The sequence below is a fragment of the Sciurus vulgaris genome (assembly GCF_902686455.1).
Source record: "Sciurus vulgaris genome assembly, chromosome: 16".
In the NCBI taxonomy this organism is placed as follows: Eukaryota; Metazoa; Chordata; class Mammalia; order Rodentia; family Sciuridae; genus Sciurus; species Sciurus vulgaris.
Genome location: NC_136477.1, coordinates 28,017,146 through 28,037,296, shown reverse-complemented (window position 1 = coordinate 28,037,296; position 20,151 = coordinate 28,017,146). Strand labels below are relative to the sequence as shown.

At 34.5% G+C, this 20,151-nt stretch overlaps 1 protein-coding gene across 1 annotated transcript in view; it reads left to right on the top strand.

Annotated features, from left to right (window-relative positions):
- The first annotated feature begins 333 nt into the window (after positions 1-333).
- Positions 334-20,151, top strand: part of GOLGA4 (golgin A4) — a 74,266-nt gene continuing 54,448 nt past the window's right edge. Inside the window, 9 exon segments of the mRNA XM_079116257.1 lie at positions 334-1,126; positions 5,273-5,338; positions 9,451-9,765; positions 12,687-12,734; positions 13,630-13,686; positions 16,893-16,991; positions 17,334-17,466; positions 18,695-18,882; positions 19,166-19,249. Coding sequence (XP_078972383.1) covers positions 1,019-1,126; positions 5,273-5,338; positions 9,451-9,765; positions 12,687-12,734; positions 13,630-13,686; positions 16,893-16,991; positions 17,334-17,466; positions 18,695-18,882; positions 19,166-19,249 — 1,098 coding nt within the window. The 5' untranslated portion in view covers positions 334-1,018.

Here is a 20,151-nt window from a genome sequence, read left to right as displayed (position 1 = left end):
TGTAGTTTTATCATGTGTGTAGATTTATGTAACCACCACTATTAATTCAGTTTAGTTATAATTTATCATATATTTAATTTGTGATTGTTATTATTTGGATGTGTAATATACAATTTGTGAAAGAAAACTGTAGTACAGAAGAGACTGTATACCAAAAGAACTAGTGTAACAGAATTTGTCTTTGAAACTTAAACATTTCAGTTTAAAAGTTTCTTCTGCGCATATTTTGGAGACAAGTAAATTTGCATGTAAGTACAAATAAGTGATTATTTAATATTTTTGTTTCATTTTTCTATAACATTTCCATGCTCTTTTTGAATATATAAAAATGGATGATTCAGTATTTATGAATGTTATGCTAAGACTTTGTGTTCTTTACTTGCGTTATTTTAAACCTGCTTTACAAAGGTATGATGGACATATAAAAAGTTGTTATGTATATACCACTGAGTTTGGGGATATATCCTATATTCCTGCAAAACTCACTGCCATCAAGGTTCTAGATATATCCGTCACTTCTCAAAGTTTCCTCCTGTCTCTCTGATGATGCTGATAAATATTATTATTGATAAGGACATAAAATATGTCCTTCTAGAAAATTTTAGGTATACAACACACTATTGGTAGTGTTAGCAGTACATTGTATAGAAAATGTCTAGAACTTCTTTATCTTATATAACTGAAACTTTGTTTTCTTAGGTATTTTTGTTGGTATGGATTTTTATATCAAATTGCCTGACAAGCTGTGTGCCATGTGCCTATTGAATATATTATTTGTATGTCAGTAAGCAGGTTGTTTGTATGTTGGACTTTGAGGTCCAAAACTGATCAGCTGATTTCTTTTCCTGACCTTTTCCAATAACTTATTATTTTTCTTGGTGGGGTAGTGGTGGTGGTGATGATGATGTTATCCATTATAGTGTTATGCATGCTGTGTGGTGAGAACACTTTGCAACATGACATTATGATTTGTTTTTCATCATTTGTTTTATTTTTATACCTCTGCTTGTTACACTGAATGAGACAGCTACTAGCCGGGATGATAGCAGAGCCTGCTTTTCTCTCTGAGTATACTATCTTTGCTTTGGATTCCTCCAAACAGCCTAAAACACAGAGTGACAGTGTGGTGAGTCCTTCCACCGCTTTCTGCATTCCCTTTGTGGGGAAGCAACGTCATTTGGCAATTGTAGAAGCAAACCTAATTTTGTTTGTCACTTACCATCTCTCAAAGCACCTTCAGTGTCCTGTTGCTAACCCTGCTTTAAAAAATCAGAGAGTAAATTGCTGAGTTCTGATGGCTGTTTGTGCTTTTTGGTAGCTTCATAACAGCAACAAAATACACTTTTTCACTAATGTAATGCAGGCTGCCTTCATTTGATCTAAGCTATTAAGTTTTCTCCTGGGAATGTTTGGTGATTGATTTCAGAAAGGTATACATTGCTAAAACCTCTAGTCTATTGGTAAGAGGCAAGAATATTTTGAGACCTGGTTCATATTTTTAGGGGAAAAATTTTATTGTTATATAAACATCAGGTAGGTAAGTTCTACTATAACAAATAATTTACATTATTTTCCAGTTATAATAATTACAGTTCTGTGAGCAGTGAACAAATGAAAGGAAATGATGATTTCACTTTTTAAATTGAACTCACATAATTTTCTTTTTGGGAATTGGACATTTTCCTGTTTACCTGGTAAATTTGTAATTTAGCAATTAAAATTTAGAATGTTTGCCCCAAAAGGATAACTTCTGATGTTAGATTGGACACTAACTGAACTGGGATTGCAGTTTTTCTTTTTAAAATGTTTTTGTAGTTATATATAGACAAAGTAGAATACCTTTATTTTATTTGTTTATTTTTATGTGGTGCTAAGGATCAAACCCAGTGCCTCACACATGGTAGGCCAGCAATCTGCCACTGTGTTATAGCCCCAGCCCGGATTGCATTTTTTCTAAATAATAGGAATTGATTTATCCTATTAGATAGCTCACAGTAAAAGTAGCACATTTCTGTACTTAAGTCCTGTAGCCAATGAAGACTTACTTGTTTGTGTATGGTCAGTAGCCATTTTTAATTCCTTTCTAAACTTGGTTTTAGGAGAGAAATAGCTCAGGTTGAAAATGGGATGTCTAGTGATATCTTAGAAACTGGTCTCTGGGAAGCGGATTTCTCCTTGACTTTGACTATAAGTGACACCTTTTTTCAAACCTATTTAGGAGTGAGTCAGGAGTCCCAGTTAGAAGTTACCAGTTCACTTTAAAACAGAGATTGGTCTGTTTTATATTTCATGTAGTAGTAATAGAAACTTTTTTTAAAAAAAGAGCTGCTTATATGCCCATTCCCATACATATATAGAATATTAAAATCATTTGTATTGAATATCTGTCTTATCAAAATGCTGCTAATGTAAAAGTGAGCTTTAGAATTATTTTAAAATAAACTTAAGTAGACTAAAAGTTTTTCTAATCTTATTTATTAAATTTGTATTTGTTTTGCTAAAAACTTATTTTTCTCCATGGAACAAAGAAAAATTTAGCGAGTGTCAAATTCCATTATGAGTTTACCATAATGACTTTTCTTTCATTCAGTTTTTTAAAAAAGACAACTCTTTATGTTCTAAAAATTGGTATAGCCTTAGTGCTTAGCAATTGACAAAATGGTTATAGAAAGACAAAGAAAAAAATGGTGATTGCAGACAAATTTGGCAGGGAACTTGTGTGTGCTTTTCAAGTAACCTTTAAAGAGTTTTCCTGTTATCTAAGAATTTCTGGAGCTAGGCACAGTAATATATTCCTGTAATTCCAGTGACTTGGGAGGCTGAGGTCCTAAGTGACTTAGTGAGACTCTGTCTCAAAAACAAAAAAAAAAAAGGACTGGGGATTTAGCTCCATGGTAAATTACCCCTGGATTCAATCCCTAGTAAACCTCCTCCCCAAAAAGAATTTCTTCCAGTGGAAAATATTGGTAACCTCAAGTACTGACATGGTTGAGCAAGTTCTTCAGGACTTGTCTCTGGGAAAAGCCCTCTCAGAGTTCTTATTCTGAAGGAAGTAACTGCACAAGGGTTTAGCATTCATCAAGAGCTTATTGGGTTGGGGATTTAGCTCAGTGGCAGAGTGCTTGCTTAGCAAGCTCAAGTCCCTGAGTTGGGTCCTCAGCCTTGAAAAAGAAAAAAAAAAAAAAGAGCTTGTTAGGCAGAATGTAGGGCCTGGGCACCAAGATGAAAACATAGGGTTCCTGTCCTTAGAGAGTTTAGTAAAGAGACAAAGATATCAACATATATATGTAGTAGAAAGGAATTACTGCTTCATAGAAGAACTATAGGCATTGGAGAATATGTTAACTTGCTGATGAGTCCATATGAAACTTCACAAATGAAGGGGCACGTGAAAGTTGAAGAATGAAGGGAACTTACCTGGCAGAAATGGAAAAAGCATTACAGATAGTGACAAAATTACAGATTTGCTGCTAAAGATTTTAATTTTAATTCACATAGTGTTATAGGCTAATACTTTCCTTAGCTGTCCTGCATTTATTTATAGTACATAAATTATACCATATATATAAATTGAAATACTTGAAATATATATGCAGAGAGGAAGAGTTTTAAATGTGCTGTGTGTGTTTGATAGGTTATTCAGGTAATTCTTGAGCACCTTTTTTTATAGAGACCACAATCAAATGTCAAGTCATTTACTTAAAATGGGGACCTTCTTGTCACTCTTCTTCCTAACCATTTTACAGAGGCTTTTCATTTCCTTCTTCATAGATTAACCATTGCTTTTCAGTGTACTGACTGGCCAAGAGAATTTTTCATATTTTATAGTATGTAGTGTAGTACATTTTTAGGGCTAAAAGGAATTCATTGTGATGCCACACAATATATGCAACTTATAATTCTTTGAAATGGCAGAGAACAGGAGGATAAGTTAATTCCTCTGTTTCTCCCAACCTCTTTCCTATCTGATTTTAAGGAAGTATCTTGGACTGCTAAAATTTAATAACTTTTTATTTTTATTAAGAAAAAATTCAAGCATATTACAAACGTAGAAATATTAGTAGTGGTAGAATAATTCTGTTCTCCCACCCCCATATCCATTACCTAGTGTCAATAATTAATAACTTATTATTATTCTATTTTATCTATTACCATCCTACTCCCATGCTTTCCTTACCACACCACTACCACCCTTCCCCAGAGGACCACCCCCACCTTTAGATATTTGAAGCAAATCAAAGAAAACTTACTTCATCTGTAAATATTTTGGTATATAGCTCTGAAAGATAGAGACTGAAATATGAAACCACAGCAGATTTAACAACTCTTAATATTTACTTTCTTCCTATTAAATACCTAATTTGTATTCAGAAATCTGAGAAAACTTTGCAAAGCTGAGTGCCTTCTCCACTTAGGTTTATGACAAGTTAGATCAAACATTTGACCTTTTCTTGGTGGACTGTAGAGATAGGGAAACATTCTTTGACTAATCAGTTACTGAAACACGGTGGTCAGTGCTCTGGTGGAATGCTTTTGTTTGAAACATGGAATTATTTTATCATGAGCTACTTCTATAGTGATAACAACTTGTAGGTAAGACATAGTGTACTATGAATGCAGTATAGAATTTTGAATCTCAGAGAACCACGTACATCACTGATGAAATCCATGGTATGATGTAATCAGAATGTTGCTTAACTTAAAAGCATTTGTCATACCAACAGAACAAAACAAAAACTTTTACATGGGAAGAAGAGATTTTTAATTGTAATTTTCTAAAAATGATTGTAGTAATTTCGTTTAAATTGCTGGCTTCAAATCAGTGAGGCATTTCCATTTTGTTATCAGGAGATTTTTCATAGCTTAAATAATTCGAATATGATTTTATTGTAGGGAACAACTAACGTTGTATTTCTTTTTCTGGATAATTTTCTATTTGAATGAATTTTGCTAATTGAATCCCTGTTGCTTTTTGTCATGGGGAAAAACCTGGGGACATAATGGGAAGAGGTATGTGATTAGATTGAAATAAATTTTGTTACATACTAATTTTTGTTATTTAGGTTCATATATTACACAAAATGAATTTTCTAAAATACTTACTATACTAGATTTGCCTTGCATGAAAGCATTCTAATAAATGAATAATTACTAATTTTGTTCAATTGGTAAATGTGTCTAATAGGTTTTGGTACTTAGACTTTGTTTTAACAGTTTTAATACTTTAGTTTTCTGTTCTTTTTCTTTATGATGTTTTTTTCTTTTTTCTTAGAATGCATCCATCCATGCCACAAAATCTCCCGACAGTGTTAATGGAAGTGAACCAACCACTCCTCAGGTGTGTTATTAATGATACTTTTCAAAAACTAACTTCAGAGTAATTTGACGAATCTATATTGATTGTAAGTATTCGATTCCATTAAAAGAGTGATGTCCAAACATTTGATGTAGTATGTATGCTGAATACAGGTTTGTTCTTAGTTATTTGGAAAAAGTTTCAAATGGAAGCATGATTCCATTATGTCACATTTTACAAATTAATCGCAGTGAAGTGAAAACTTTGAAAACATGAAACCTTACTGTGGAATTATAAAAGGTTATGGAGATAGCCACATTGAAAGACATGTTGACTTATGTAATCTGAAAAATGGATATGAAGGAAGTGGGATTTCTTTTATTGAAGTTTGCGCTGATGCATAGTATTTTACTTCTAGAGAATTAAGGTTATCCTTCATTTGAAAAGTTATATGTAGAGTAGGGCTCAAGTGATACTTTTTGTTTTTTTGACTCCTTAAAAAAATCATGATAGTATTATTTGAGGTGAACATATTTACTTTGGTTTTAGTGTTGACAGTTACCATTAAAGGTTAACGTTCACCTGGACACATGTGAACTAAGCACCGAGTCTGTGGGAAGCACTGTGGCAGGGGGTGCAGCTGCCATACTCATAGGAAAAACCCCTAGGTCTTACATATATAAGGCACTGTTCTGAGTGCTTTAAATGTTTTCATTCACCAAATCCTCACAACAATCCTATTAGGGTAGTGCTGTTATTATTCCTATTTTACAGATGAAGAGGGGACCCTTTTTCTCTAACTTCTTATCCCTCTGCCTGTCATTGCTACTTGCCTTTCAACCTCACAAAGACAAGTTGGCCTCCGAGAATTACATATCCATTCTAGGAAGGAGGAAAGGGTAGAGACAAGGGCAAAAGGTATATTCCATTTTAACAGAAGAACAATAACTGCCCAAAAGATTCCATCCTATAGATTTTCTTTTATGATGTCTATTATTAAACTTTGTCAGATGGTCTACTCTTGACTGAAAGAGTCTGGGAAAAATTAATAAAAAAACTAATTGAAGTGTAACATCATAATTCAATATTTATAGAAAATGATGATTTATTCATTATACAAATTTATCTTTGTACCTGACTCCTGGAGCCTAGAAACAAATTACTAACACCCCCTGGGGAGCTCTTGTTCTCCTTTCCATTCCCTTCTGTCATCCCCAAGGATAACTACTGTCTTGGCTTTTAACACTACAGTTTAATTTTGCCATCTTGAGAACTTGATGCAAGTGGGCACTCTTGTTTCTACCTTATTTAGCACAGTGCTGTGTGAGATTTATCTGTATTCTCTGTAAATCATACATTCTCATTGCTGTTTAAGATTCCATTAGTGTACAGGATTGCTATTCAGTGTTTGGTGAATAACCTCAGGTTTTTTTTTTTTTAATGCAGTCTATCAGTTGGCATCAACAGTATTTACACGTTTACACATTCCTACACATATCTCTTGATATATAGTTAGCAATGAAATTGGTGGTTTAGAGAGCATGCTTGTGTTTAGCTTTAGTAAAAACTGATAAACACGGATTGAACTACATCCTCATCAACACTGTATATTTTCCACAGTTTTAGTTTTAGCCATTCTGGTGGATGTGGGGTGATACCACATTGTAGCTTTGATTTGTATTTGAGAAGATGAATATTTTTACCTGGTTGTATTGTTACCCTGAACAAAACTGGGGTGGAAGAAAGGAAGATTGTATATCAGGTGATATTTACCTCATATCAGTCATGGTTTTATGTATTCACATATATTAATTTATTACTCCTCAAAACTATCCTGTGAAAGGAGTGTTACTGTTGTCCTCATTTTACATAGGTAGAAAGAGGTACAGGGAAGTTAAGTAACTTGACCAAAGCCCACAGCTAGTAAATGGTAGAGCTAAGACTTGTGCCTAGGAAGTCAGGCTTCGTAGCCTGTGATCTTAGCTCTTAAAACCAGAATAACCTGCTACTTAGGCTGTGATGGTGTGTGTGTGTGTGTGTGTGTGTGTGTGTGTTACTGGGGATTGGTCCTAGGGTCCCATGCATACTAGGCAAGTGCTCTATCATTGAGCTATATCCCCAGCCTCAATGACGTTCTTATTTGTAAGTTTGTCTTTTGTTTGAAGCAGTATTTTTAAAGTTTTTTTCTCTATGATAGTAATTGTTAATATTTGTGTATTTGCCACGTTGTAAGCACTTTGAATGTATGAACTCATTCAGTCTCTTGGGTAACTGTACAAGGTGGATGGTGTCTTCATCACCATCACATTCATCCCCATTTTACAGAGAAAGAAGCAAAACTATTGAGGTTAAGTAACTTGTTTAGGGTCCACAAAATGTAGCGACGGAGGCGGAATTTGAAGTTGGTATCCTTAAAACTTGCTTCACTAGTTTGTAGTGTGGCATTTATGGGAAGATTGTCTGCTATGTATTGAAGCATTTTTCACATGGGTCAGAAGTGACTGGTGATGCAATTATCTGTAAAACAGTTCTTGAGTTTTTGAGCATGAAGGACTTCTTTAAGACTTCCCTACTTGCTCCCATTATGAAGATAATACTTGCACATTGTGAAAAACACCAGAAAGTAAAAAAAAAAAAGAAAGAAAAGAAAAACCATCCCAAATCCTACCACTCAGAGACAGTGTTAACCTGTGGTATCTGTTCTTCATGACTTAGTTCTAAGGGTGTTTGTGAAAATGTACGTATAAATTGAAAAGTACATGTAATTACTTTAAGGCAAAATCAATTCACACTATACATGTTATTTTATAACTTAATTTTTCCCATGTATTGAATTTCTTTTTACATATTATCAATCCTCTAGTGACAAACATTTGGATTATTTCCAGTTTCTGCTCTGAAAAACAACCTGTGTGCATACAAAGGGGCCATGGCATGCTCTCCCCTTTTATTTACTCCCACTTTCTCTAGTACTATAATTAAATTTCTAAAATTTATAAGTAAAACATTTCTGTTTTAATTTTTTAAATTGTATATTAAAGATAATATTTTTATTTTCCTGTTTGCCTTCACATGACCACACTCTCCCCTAAGCATTTCACCCCTCGTATCCCTTTCTTTCCCTTCTTCCCTTTCTCCCTTTCTCTTTCTTTATTTTATCTTTTTAAATTTTTTTGTGGTGCTAGGGATGGAATCCAGGATCTGGCACATGCTAGGCTAGTGCTATGTCACTGAGCTATACAGCCCCCACCTTTGGCACTGTTAAGATCTTCCCAGTAGCCTTGTTGTTATAATGATGAGTTTCTAGGAAACACCTTCTAAATACTAACGGCTGTGACCTGAACAGAATAATCCTGCTTAGAACAGTTAGTTAAATTGTGTTGTATTATTTTTCATTGTTATTCAGATTAAGAGAACAGTCTTGCTCATTGCTTTTTTTTGACATTGAACTTACTGAATTGTGCAGAGATCTCTAGTTCAGACTGTTCAGCTATCCTCCATGTTTTCTTATTTTTATTCCCATTTTACAGAATGATAAGTAGGACAGAATTATATGTCACAAGTCAGCTCTACCTCACATTCCCGATTTAAACAAAATGGGCTCTTTATATGTTATCCTCCTGACTCCATTCCCCTCTTTTGTTGAGAATGATCAGGAATTCCCATCTTCATAGATTCTCTTGGTAAAACCCAATTGAATTCACTCATATTCTACATATATTTAAGTACTGGATGTATACTAGTGATTCAGATGGTGTATACAGCTGGCCACTGCATTAAGGATGTTATAAATTAGTGAATGAATTCTCACAGTAAACTTGTGTGGGATAAACTGGGGTAGCATGGCTTGCTTTCCTTCCCCTCCCTTCCTTCCTTCCTTCTTTCCTTCCTTCCTTCCCTCCCTCCCTCCCTCCCTCTCTGAAGGACAGTGACTTAGTAATGGGACCTATAGCACAGTCCTCTTACTCCAGGTCCAGAGCTTTTTCAGAAACAACTGGATGTCTTGTTTTTTAGCAAACAGTATTTTTGTAAAGTGTCAGGAATATACATTGAATTCATCAGGGCTTTTAACAGGTTATTGCTGTTGATTGGGGGATGATGGAAGTCCAAATGTGTGTATTTTAACCCACACACTCTGTTGGGTTCGATTGCAGTCAGGTGACATACAGACTTTTGCACAGAAACTCCAGCTCCGGGTGCCTTCCGTGGAGTCTTTGTTTCGAAGTCCAATAAAGGAATCTATATTCCGATCTTCTTCTAAAGAGTCTTTGGTACGAACGTCTTCCAGAGAGTCCCTGAATCGACTTGACCTGGACTGTTCTGTTGCCACCTTTGATCCACCCTCTGATATGGAGAGTGAGGCTGAAGACTCTCTAGGGAATTCAGACAGTCTCAACAAAGAACAGTTGATTCAGCGGTTGCGAAGAATGGAACGAAGCCTAAGTAGCTACAGAGGAAAGTATTCTGAGGTAGGAGCATGACTTAATATGCAAAATTTTCTTCCTCTTATTCATATTTGTCTATTGCTGTTATTCCTTTGGCTGATTAAACCATTGATCCTCTAGATCCTCTGGTTACTAATGGTAGGTAAGTAGTCAGTAACAATATCTAGTTAGCTTTTCAGTGGTACAGAGGTTTTTTTGGCAAGACTGTTGGTAAAATCTTGGAGAAGACTGTTGTTTAGAGCTTTCCAGTTCTCATATTCAGTGTTCCTTTCATTTCCTAGTCTCAATGTCACTTATCTAAGTGACAGGATAAAGGAAATCCTGTCTCCTTACCATTTTTCCTACTTTATTCCCTCCCTTATTTATCTCTAAGGACAGTGGCTCCAAAATGACTAACTTCTGCCAACCGAATCCCATTATTGCGGCTTTAGGGAGTCTGATTATCTAGCAGGTTTGGTTCTTTGTCATTGTGCGTACATTTTAAAAACTTTTGCCTAAAATGAATCCTTTTTTCTGGTACCAGGGATTGAACCCAGCAGTACTTAACTACTGAGCCACATCCCCAGCCCTTTTTTATTTTTTATTTAGAGATAGAAGGATCTTGCTGAGTTGTTTAGTGCCTTGCTAAGTTTCTGAGACTGGCTTTGAACTTGTGATCTTACCTCAGCCTCCTGAGTTGCTGGGATCATAGGCCACTGCACCTGACTTAAAATGAATCTTTTAATTGCCAGACTCCTTGAGAATGACAGACACACCCTGTTTGGTGTAAGAGAGGAAGGAAGTAGTGCTGCTCCAATTCTCTTTTCTCTTTCAGGAACACAGACCCTTCCTTTTAAGCTAAATTATATTGGTTGCGTTCCTGTCCTGTGTAGTTAAAGCAGATTTTCCTCAGGAAAGTCTTTGTGGAATAGATTGTTCACAGCTTTTTTTCCTGTCTTCATAAGATAATGTTTTTTTAATGGTTTGTAAACAGCATCACAGTTAATTTTAATTAATGAATGCTACAAGATCAGGGTTAGTATATAAACTTAGCCAAAACTTCTGTTTCCAATTATGACTACAGTATGGGTGGTTTCAAACTGTATTTGAAACCAAACCAAATCAAAATAAAAAACCTTAATGAGATATATAAAATATCTTTAACAAACAAACAAACAAACATAATATGCTGACAAAATAGAAAGGATTTATCAGGCTAACACTAAAGGCTGGCTAGAGTAAACAGGGCATTAAAGTCATTCCTATCAAAAGGAGCTTATAGAATCATACTTTTTCCTTTATACTTTTTTTTTAACTCTTATTTTTTATTTCCACCAAAGTTTTATTATTTATATTTAAGTTACTTTCACTAACTTTTCCAAGGCCCTGAGTTTGAAGTTGGACCAGCAGTATAATTAGTATTTAAGTATGGCAGACAAATTTGTTTTTTTTTTTTTTTCCCCCTAGTACTGGGGATTGAACCCAGGGGCATTTTACCACTGAGCCACATCCCAGCCCTTTTTATTTTTTTATTTTGAGATAGGTCTTGCTAAGTTGCTTAGGGCCTTGCTAAATTGCTGAGGCTCCTTGAACTTGTGATCCTCCTGTCTCAGCCTCCCCAGTTGCTGGCACCACCACTCCTGGATCAGACACTGTGTATTTTATAATGTCATTTAATTTTGCACCCCCCCTCCGAATTAGATGTTAATTAGTTTTATTTTGTGGAAAAGGGATTAGAGACTCAGATTAAGTAACTTCACACAGGTCTGAATTTGGTTATAAGTCTCTCTGGTTGTTTCTACTATTTGGTACTTTTCTCAGAAAGAGTTAAATAGCCTATTAGGGATAGCAAGAGTCCATTGTCTTTGCCTTTGCTTCTCTTTGCCACTGAGGGTATCTAGGATAAAATAGTGCTGTAAGTGACATGTAGTTCTTGGGTTACTCTTTCTCTCCACCCTACTTCTTTTTTGCATATCATTGTTCTTTTTGGCCTGAAGATAATGAGGAGATGGGTCTGGTGTTAGACAGAATTATATGTTTTGTATTCTTGTGTCTGTTGCTAGTCTTGCCTTCTTTTGTTGCCTGTCTTTTGACTCGAAACATCAGTAGTGGCATTGGGGACCCACAGCAGCCTTCCAAGGAAAATGATAAGCCTCATAGAAGGGGTTTCCTAAAACTATGGCCTGACTCTTCAGAGCCTGCTAGCACTTCTACAATAGAGTTCAAATAATTCTTTGGAGTCATATGCTTAGCTTGCAGATGTGTAATGCTTATAATTTACAATTTCAAAAAGAATCTGTTAATCCATAATTTCATCCAGTGTGCTAGAATGTTTAAGTCTCTTATTTAGGTTAAATATCTCTTTTGGACTTGAATTACCAGTTTCCCTCTATTGTTTATGAGTTTCTTTCCTCAAATTTTTGCAAAGCCATGGTAACAGACCCTATAAGATCATTTACATGGTCTTTTAGAATCCAAAGCAAAAAAAAAAAAAAAAAAAAAAAAAAAAAATCACTGCAGAGCTGCTTAATGCACAGATTCCTGTCTCTCCCACCCTATCTTCCCCAATTCTCCTTTAATTAGTTTGTTGCAGGAAGGGACAGATTTTCCATTTCTAGCAAACTCCTAGGTGAAATTATTGCAAATGTACTCTATGATTACAATTTGCCTTTAGGCAAGTTGGTGCTTATCCTCACCTGTGAATTAGGTACTGAACTCTAAAGAGGTATGTGCCTAAGGTAAAGTCACATATAATCAAGTTACCTTCTATTTTTTTTAGAAATGTATTTCCTAAAAGTATGTACTATGTTATAAAGTTTTAACTGTTACACGTTGAATTAAATTGAATGATTGATAAAGGATTCTTCTACTTTATTTCTTTGACTTTTATAAAGAGATGTTTTAGTGGAGTTAAGAATGATTCATTGTGTTAGTAATGACCAATGTTATTTGTGACTTTATTTTAGCTTGTTACAGCTTATCAGACTCTTCAGAGAGAGAAGAAAAAGCTACAAGTAAGTGATTTTTTTTGGCTGTTATTATCATATGTAATTTTAAATAAGTCTTACAGTAAGATATTTCTAACCTTCCCTTTTAAATTCTCTATATAATCACAGTGTTTAACCCAGCAAAATAATTTCTGGATGCTTTGATAAAGAGATCCCAGAGATTTTACCTCTTTTGGGGAATGAGGTTTCCTCGAGTTATCTTTACCCTGCAATGTTTAAGAGGTTTTAAGGCATGTTTGCCTCTTTTAAGCCCATTTCCTAGTATCTCAGTCTCAGTCTTCCAATTCCTTCTTTGTTTAGTAGTGAAAAAGACACCCAGCTTTTTGTGCAGTGCTGGGAATCAAAACCAGGGCTCTATACATGCTGGGTAAGTGCTCTGTTACTACTGAGCTACATCACTAGCCCTGACACCCAAACTTCTATTCCTTTTCTTTTTTAAATTCCGTGACCAGGAATTGTAGTGGTGCTCTACCACTGAGCTATGTCACTAGCTTTTTATTTTGAGACCGGTCTTACTGGTCTTGAATTTGTAATCCTGTTCCCTCAACCTTCCAAGTAGCTGGGATTACCAGTGTGTGCCACTGTGCTCACTGCATTTAAAATTTAGCCTTAAAAATTCTCTATTTTTATAATTAACATACAGTGAAACTGATATTCTGTTTGGTATATATTTGTATAGTTTAACAAATGTCTGGGTAACCACTCCCATATGCAGAGCAGTTCTGTAACATCATGATTTTCCTTTATAGGTTTTCAGCATGGTTATAACCTTAACGTTTTCAGGCCTGTCTTCCATATTCATGTTATTTGGAGGAAGAGTTATAATATTTCAATACAGTTATTTTTAACTATAGCATGCAGATGTTTAATCAGCTTTTTTTTTTTTTTTTTTAAATTAAAGGGTATATTAAGTCAGAGTCAGGATAAAGCACTTCGGAGAATTGGAGAATTAAGAGAGGTAAGTTTTAGTAATTATTATTCTGAGAATAGTACTTCAGTCTCTTAAATTTTTTAGAATGATGGTACATACTGGGAGTGGGCAGTTTCACATGCATGTAGTTAAATATGGAAGTAACTAAACAACCCAGCCTATGAGACCACAGATCAGTTCTTACAGATCAGTTCTTCCCAGGGGCTAGGTTGAGCTCCTTTATGTCTTACGGCAGGCTACATGTACCTCTCTGCTACGGGAGTGGGCAAGACCACTCCTGGTTTCACCCACTGTCTCAAATCAGCCTGTTGCACTTTGCAGTGAGTACTTATTGCTTTTTTCCGTGATTCTTAAGCCCATCTCATACCTTATTGCTTCCCTCTACTTTATCCTATACAAATCCCAGTAGTGTGCATATTTTACTGCTGTTGGTTTTTTCTCTCTACCCATTTGTATTGTGGCCATTTGTGGGGAATATTTTGTTGTCTATTTTTGTTGTGCATGTTCTTCATGGGTTTCAGTTTGTTACTTTTTGTTACTTTATTGCCCATACCAGAGGTTTTGAAACAGGTGACTTTAGGGCAAATCAGAGTAATTTTAGAATTTATGAATTCTAGGGCTGGGGATGTAGCTCAGTGGTAATGTGCTTGCCTAGCGTGTGCAAGACCATGGGATCAATTCCCAGTACTGGAAAAAAATTATGTATTATTTTAAGTGCATAATTTGTGGAATTTATCAGTCCAAGATAGTATAGTGTATGTTGGAAGTATAAATAGGTTTGAAAAGGATCAGGTAAATTAGTAAATTTGTAAATAGCCGTTGAGAAATGCTGGTATATTTCTGAATGGAGGCAAAGGAGAAGAAAAACATGGGAGTATTATTTCCTTTGAATGATTAATATCATCAAAAGTAGCTACACTATTCCACAGAATATCTTTTGTTGTTACTAATGATGGTTCATTTGTCTGAATTAACCATCAGTACTAAACATATAGAAATTTCTTATATTATTTTATCCTTATTGATATTATGTTTGATATCAGTAAGATTGATATCTAATCTCTTGCAACAGTTTTTATATATCCAGCTTCCTGATGTTTTTGTGATGATACAAAAGAGATTGTGTGATTTATCACAGTTCCTTAATAATTCTGTAAAATGTTCTAAATTGTATTTTGAAAACTAGGGTGATTTTTTTTTTTTTTTGTTATGTTGACAAGAACAAGAATTGACCTTATAATATAAATAACTAGTTATCCTTTCTTAATGAAATTCTGTATAACTTGTTTTATATTAATTAATACCTTAGAAAAATTAATACATACTTTTGAAGTTTTAGGAGCAAATCCTTAACTTATAATCTTCTCAGGACTCCACATTTCTAGTTTGACTTTGAAGATAGCTAGTACTCAGAATAGCATGCATGAGGTCATGTGGAAGGATGGTGGGGAAGTGGGAGAATAATGATGACGGCATTCTCTTTTTTTTTCCGCTTCCTTCCTGCTATATATTACTTGAAAGTGCTTTTATAAGTTAAAAGCACCTTTGCTTTTATTAGAGAGACAAATAATATGACACTTTTGTCTAAAAGGTTTTTTCTATTAAGCTAATATCTTTTTGCTTAATATATTTTTCTTCTCATCTTGCATTTTGGGAATAGAAGGTGTTAACAATAGATACATTCTATTTTGGTTAAGAAATTAAATGTTCAGGTTTTATATAGGTAGTAATGCACAACAGACATGTTTGAAGTTCAGAGAGAGTACATTACAGATTGCACATCAGGTTTTGAGGGTGTTTGTAATGATGTTCTAGCTGGAGATACAAGAATACTTGTTTTTTTTTGCTTTGCTGGACTTCATTCCCCACTGAGGAGTCTCACTGAGAGACCTATCCTCAAGAAAGTGTAGCTGAATGGGGAATGGACTTTATTGATAGATGGGAAAGCACAGGTGTAATTCTTTACTGCTGGCTCTTAGTAATTTGGAACCTTATAGGTGCAGGGGAATCTAGAGGACACTTAGTATGCCTAAGTGTTTTGAAAATTAATAAACTTGAAACAGTGCAAGGAGTTGCTTATAAGTCCTTGAAATTTTGTGTGAGGAAAATTATTCTAGCAAATCTGTAAGGGATGGATTAAATCAGAGGAAGACTTTAGATAATGAATCTCTTTAGAAGGCTGTTGATGGAAATTAATCATTCAAAAATTATTGCTAGGGTCTGGGGTTGTAGTTCAGTGATGGAGTACTTGCCTAGCATGTGTGAGGCACTGAGTTCTATTTTCAGCACCACATACAAATAAATAAAGGTCCATCAACAACTAAAAAATATTGTAAAATATTGCTAACTGTGCTGTGGTTACAGTTGTAGAAAAGACCCTAAAAATTGTAAAGAAATTAATAAAATAATTTGATCATGGAGGGATCAACAAAGATAAGTAAAGCATGATTTTGAGTATTTTGAGTTCAGGAAATTAGTGAGTTAGGAATCCTAGAATAATGAAGGGGTTTAGGCAGGCTGTTTAGTGTGTTCTAGATGCTTACCTCTAGCATCCTAAGGGAGTTAAGTATAAGGGAGAAATAGCACGTAGGACTGAGCCTAGAGGGAGGGATAAAAATCAATAAAGGACAAAAAAAAAAAAAAAAAATGGCCAGGAGCTTAAAGCCAAGGAAAGTAGGTTCCTCTGTTGAGATAATATTTATTGTGGTTGGTGTAGCAGGGAGATAACACAGATCATTAGATTCCATTAGAAAGGCTTTTTAATGACCCAAAGAATGCAGCATTTTAAGCAGTTTTAAAAATTACAAGTTTTATTGTTTTACAGAATAAGAAAACTTTTGATGCTTTCATGTTTTCAAAGAAGGAAGACAGTTGGCTTTTTGTTTGGTATAATTTGGTTTTGTATTAAGTAAATATAAGATGATATAAAGCAGTGTGATATCTCAAAGTAAAGTTTTAAGTGCTTCCCCCCCACATTAACAATTTAGCAATCATTATAGCTCCAGAAAGTATACATTTTCTTCTTGAATCTTCTTGTTATTTAAGGAACAAAATTATTTGTTGCTGTGATTGTTTTAAATAATGTTAATGTTTTAGATGCTGATTATTCTCTAATTATTGTTGCTACTACCCTGTCTTAAGAGGTATGCAAATCTTGATTGATCGTGTTTTTAAACTTTGAAAACTGTAAATTTTATACTGAAAACTACCTATGAAATCTTTTTGTGTTTTAGGAGCTTCAAATGGATCAGCAAGCAAAAAAACATCTCCAAGAGGAGTTTGATGCATCATTAGAGGAGAAGGATCAGTATATCAGTGTTCTCCAAACTCAGGTAAAAAAGAGAAAAAAAATGTGGAATTTTTTCAGTAAAGAAAAACAAAGGTTAGATGTGATATCTAGGGAGGTCCAAATTAAAAAAAAAAAAAAGCCTATTTTTAAAACTTGGGTTTTCCTCAATTAATTTTAAGGCTGATTTTGGTTTGTTGTACCTTTTGACTAATGATAATATCACTGCTAACATAGCACATATTAAAATGAAATGCATTGGGAGGGAAATTTTTATTTAATTTCTCCCTACTATAATAAAAAGAATATTGTTTACAATATCTGCCATGTGCTTTAAAGAAAGTACTACTGCCAGAGTATTTTTCCCCTAATGAAGTGCTTCTTTTAGGTTTCTCTCCTGAAACAACGATTACGAAATGGCCCAATGAATGTTGATGTATTAAAACCAATCCCTCAGATGGAAGCACAGGCAGAAGTCCTTACTAAAGAAGAAAACACAGAGGGTGATGTAGAACCAGTAGGTAAGCTTCCTCTTACCCAAAACCTAATTTAAAAACTGGAGGAGAATGTTAAGAGCTTTCAGAATATGAACAGATAGAAATGAACTGAGATAAATGTAAAGTGCCCTTGATTCTAACATTTCCACCAAAGTGCAAGGGTTGTTATTATTTTTTTGGTTCTTTGTTGTCTTTTAAAAGAAAAGTAAGACTTGTTTTAAGACATGAAAATTGTATAGTCTGTAAGTAGCACCATCATTTTGTTGTAATGAAAATTTGTTGTATTACACTGTTTTATTGATAGCAGTACTAGATTTCATATAAACAGGTCAGTTCTGTTCAGTGTTAATATGCTATTTGTAATTATTTGGATATTTTAGTTTCTAAATAACATTGCCTATATATATCTATATTTAAAGATGGTGATATTTATCCTGCTTTTTTTTTTTAACTAGAAAAGAAGAAATAGTTAAATTTTATCTCAAAATTTAGTTTTACCCATCCTATTATTTTATTCTTTGAGGTACATGTTTAGTAAATTCCCACTTTTTGTTTTCTAACATTTTCTCTCAAAGAGACATAATAAATTTTTGACTCAGCAAGAAGCATCTAGCTATCTCAGCAGGCATCCTATAAGAGGGTCTAAAATTCCCCTGGAATGTAAAACTTCACTCAGAAATGTAAGGAGATGTAAAAAGCTATATGTAAAGAATTCCTCTCAGGAAGAGATTAGACTGTGGCTGGAAAGAATTCTTTATTAATCCTTTTGAGATGGAAGCTAAGATATGGAGTAATTTTGAATAACAAAAACAACAACAAAAAGGTTATCCAACTGTCTTTTAAGGAGGATGGATTCAGTTATTGTTAGTGAACTACTGTGCCAGTCCAGGATGGGGTTGAATCACAAAATAGGTGAATACACTACCTAGTATCTTCAGATAAATATCAAACAAATAGCAACCAAGAGTAGAGGTTTGGAAGGACACCACCTTGTTAGCAGGCCAGGGTTGTCTCCTCTCTGCTTGATCACGCTCAAGAGTAGAGCAGAGTTTTGGTATAAGAATACACTCTTGGGTCTGGGGGTTTAGCTCAGTGGTGGAGTGCATGCTTTGAGGCCCTGGGTTCAATTTCTAGCACTGGGGGGGAAAAAAAGAGGAAAAAAAAGAAAGAACTCCTGTGTATTAACAGACTGTTCCCAGAGTTCCCTTATATATCTTATTGACTGCCTCTGCTTATGCTGCTTTATTGTTAGTCGGAGATGAGGCTTCTGCTAAAACACTGGAAATGCTTCAGCAAAGAGTTAAGCGGCAAGAGAATCTACTTCAGCGTTGTAAGGAAACAATTCAGTCACATAAGGAACAGTGTACATTATTAACCAGTGAAAAAGAAGCTCTGCAAGAACAACTAGATGAAAGACTTCAAGAACTAGAAAAGATGAAGGTAAAAGAGCAAATGAGCTTTATTCTATTTAATTCTCTGAGCCATATCCACATGTTCCAGTATGGCCTTCAGTTTTTCTGGAAAATCTTCCATCCTCAGGATGGAGAGGGTGTCTTTGGGCAGCTAAGTGCCCTGGGCTTGATAGCATTTAGCATACTTTTAAGACTTCCTATGTACTTTTCTCCTATGTAATATGTGTATCTAGATTAGATAAGATGTTCAGCGTTCTCATATGAGGAGAAACTTTGTTAGAGATGGAAATGAATTTTTAACCTTTTTTCAGGAGCTTCATATGGCTGAGAAGACTAAACTTATCACTCAGTTGCGTGATGCAAAGAACTTAATTGAACAGCTTGAACAAGATAAGGTAAAACAACAAAATGTATGATACTGAAATTTGTCAGGAGGGTCCCAGAATTCGCTTTTGAAAATAGTTGGAAGCATTCATAATTCTGCTTTCCAAATTATTACAACTGCTTCCATGAAAAATCTTTTTAATTTCTAATTTATATAATTGTTAGAATTAGTTTTATATCATGTGACACTGATTCTCTCCATGTTTTCTTGATCTTAGTCAGCATTTTAGTTTACAGATTTGAATAATGGTTGCAAAGGAAGTCTATACTTCTAGTACATATCTACTTTTCAGAGAAAAGTTAAATTAGGGCATTCTAAATGTGAATGGTTTCAGTATGTTCCTTCAGATATTATGAAAGCATACCAATCTCTCATACAAGTTGCCTGAAAAGCAAAGAAATAATTTAAATATTAACAACAAATTTGTACACATGGATTTCAGAATGTGAGATTGGATGACTGAGAAAGGGATGAATCTTACCTTAACAGTTTGGAGTTAGAGCAGCAGCAGTAGCTACATAGCTGAAAAATTTGTGGGCAAACAGTTTTGACCTGTGTTTCAGCTCTAAGTTCTTGGGTCCTTTTTAAAAGCAGCTCCCAGTTTGTTCCATACCACCTATCATTTTCTTTAATATGCTGGTTAAAACGATAGTATTTTAACATATCTTTAAAATAAAGTTCTTTTTTAAATTTTATAAAAACGTAATTATCATAATTATGTCAACAATTTGATTAAAATTTCTTAAGTATGACCTATCTATTCAGTTTCAGATTTTCCTTATTATCTCATAATGTTCTTTTTCCTTTTATGAATCAGGATCCAGATGAAGTTGTTTGATTGCACTTGGTTGATAACAATTTTTCTTTCTTTCCTTTTTTTTTTTTTTGGTACCAGGATTGAACCAGGTTTGA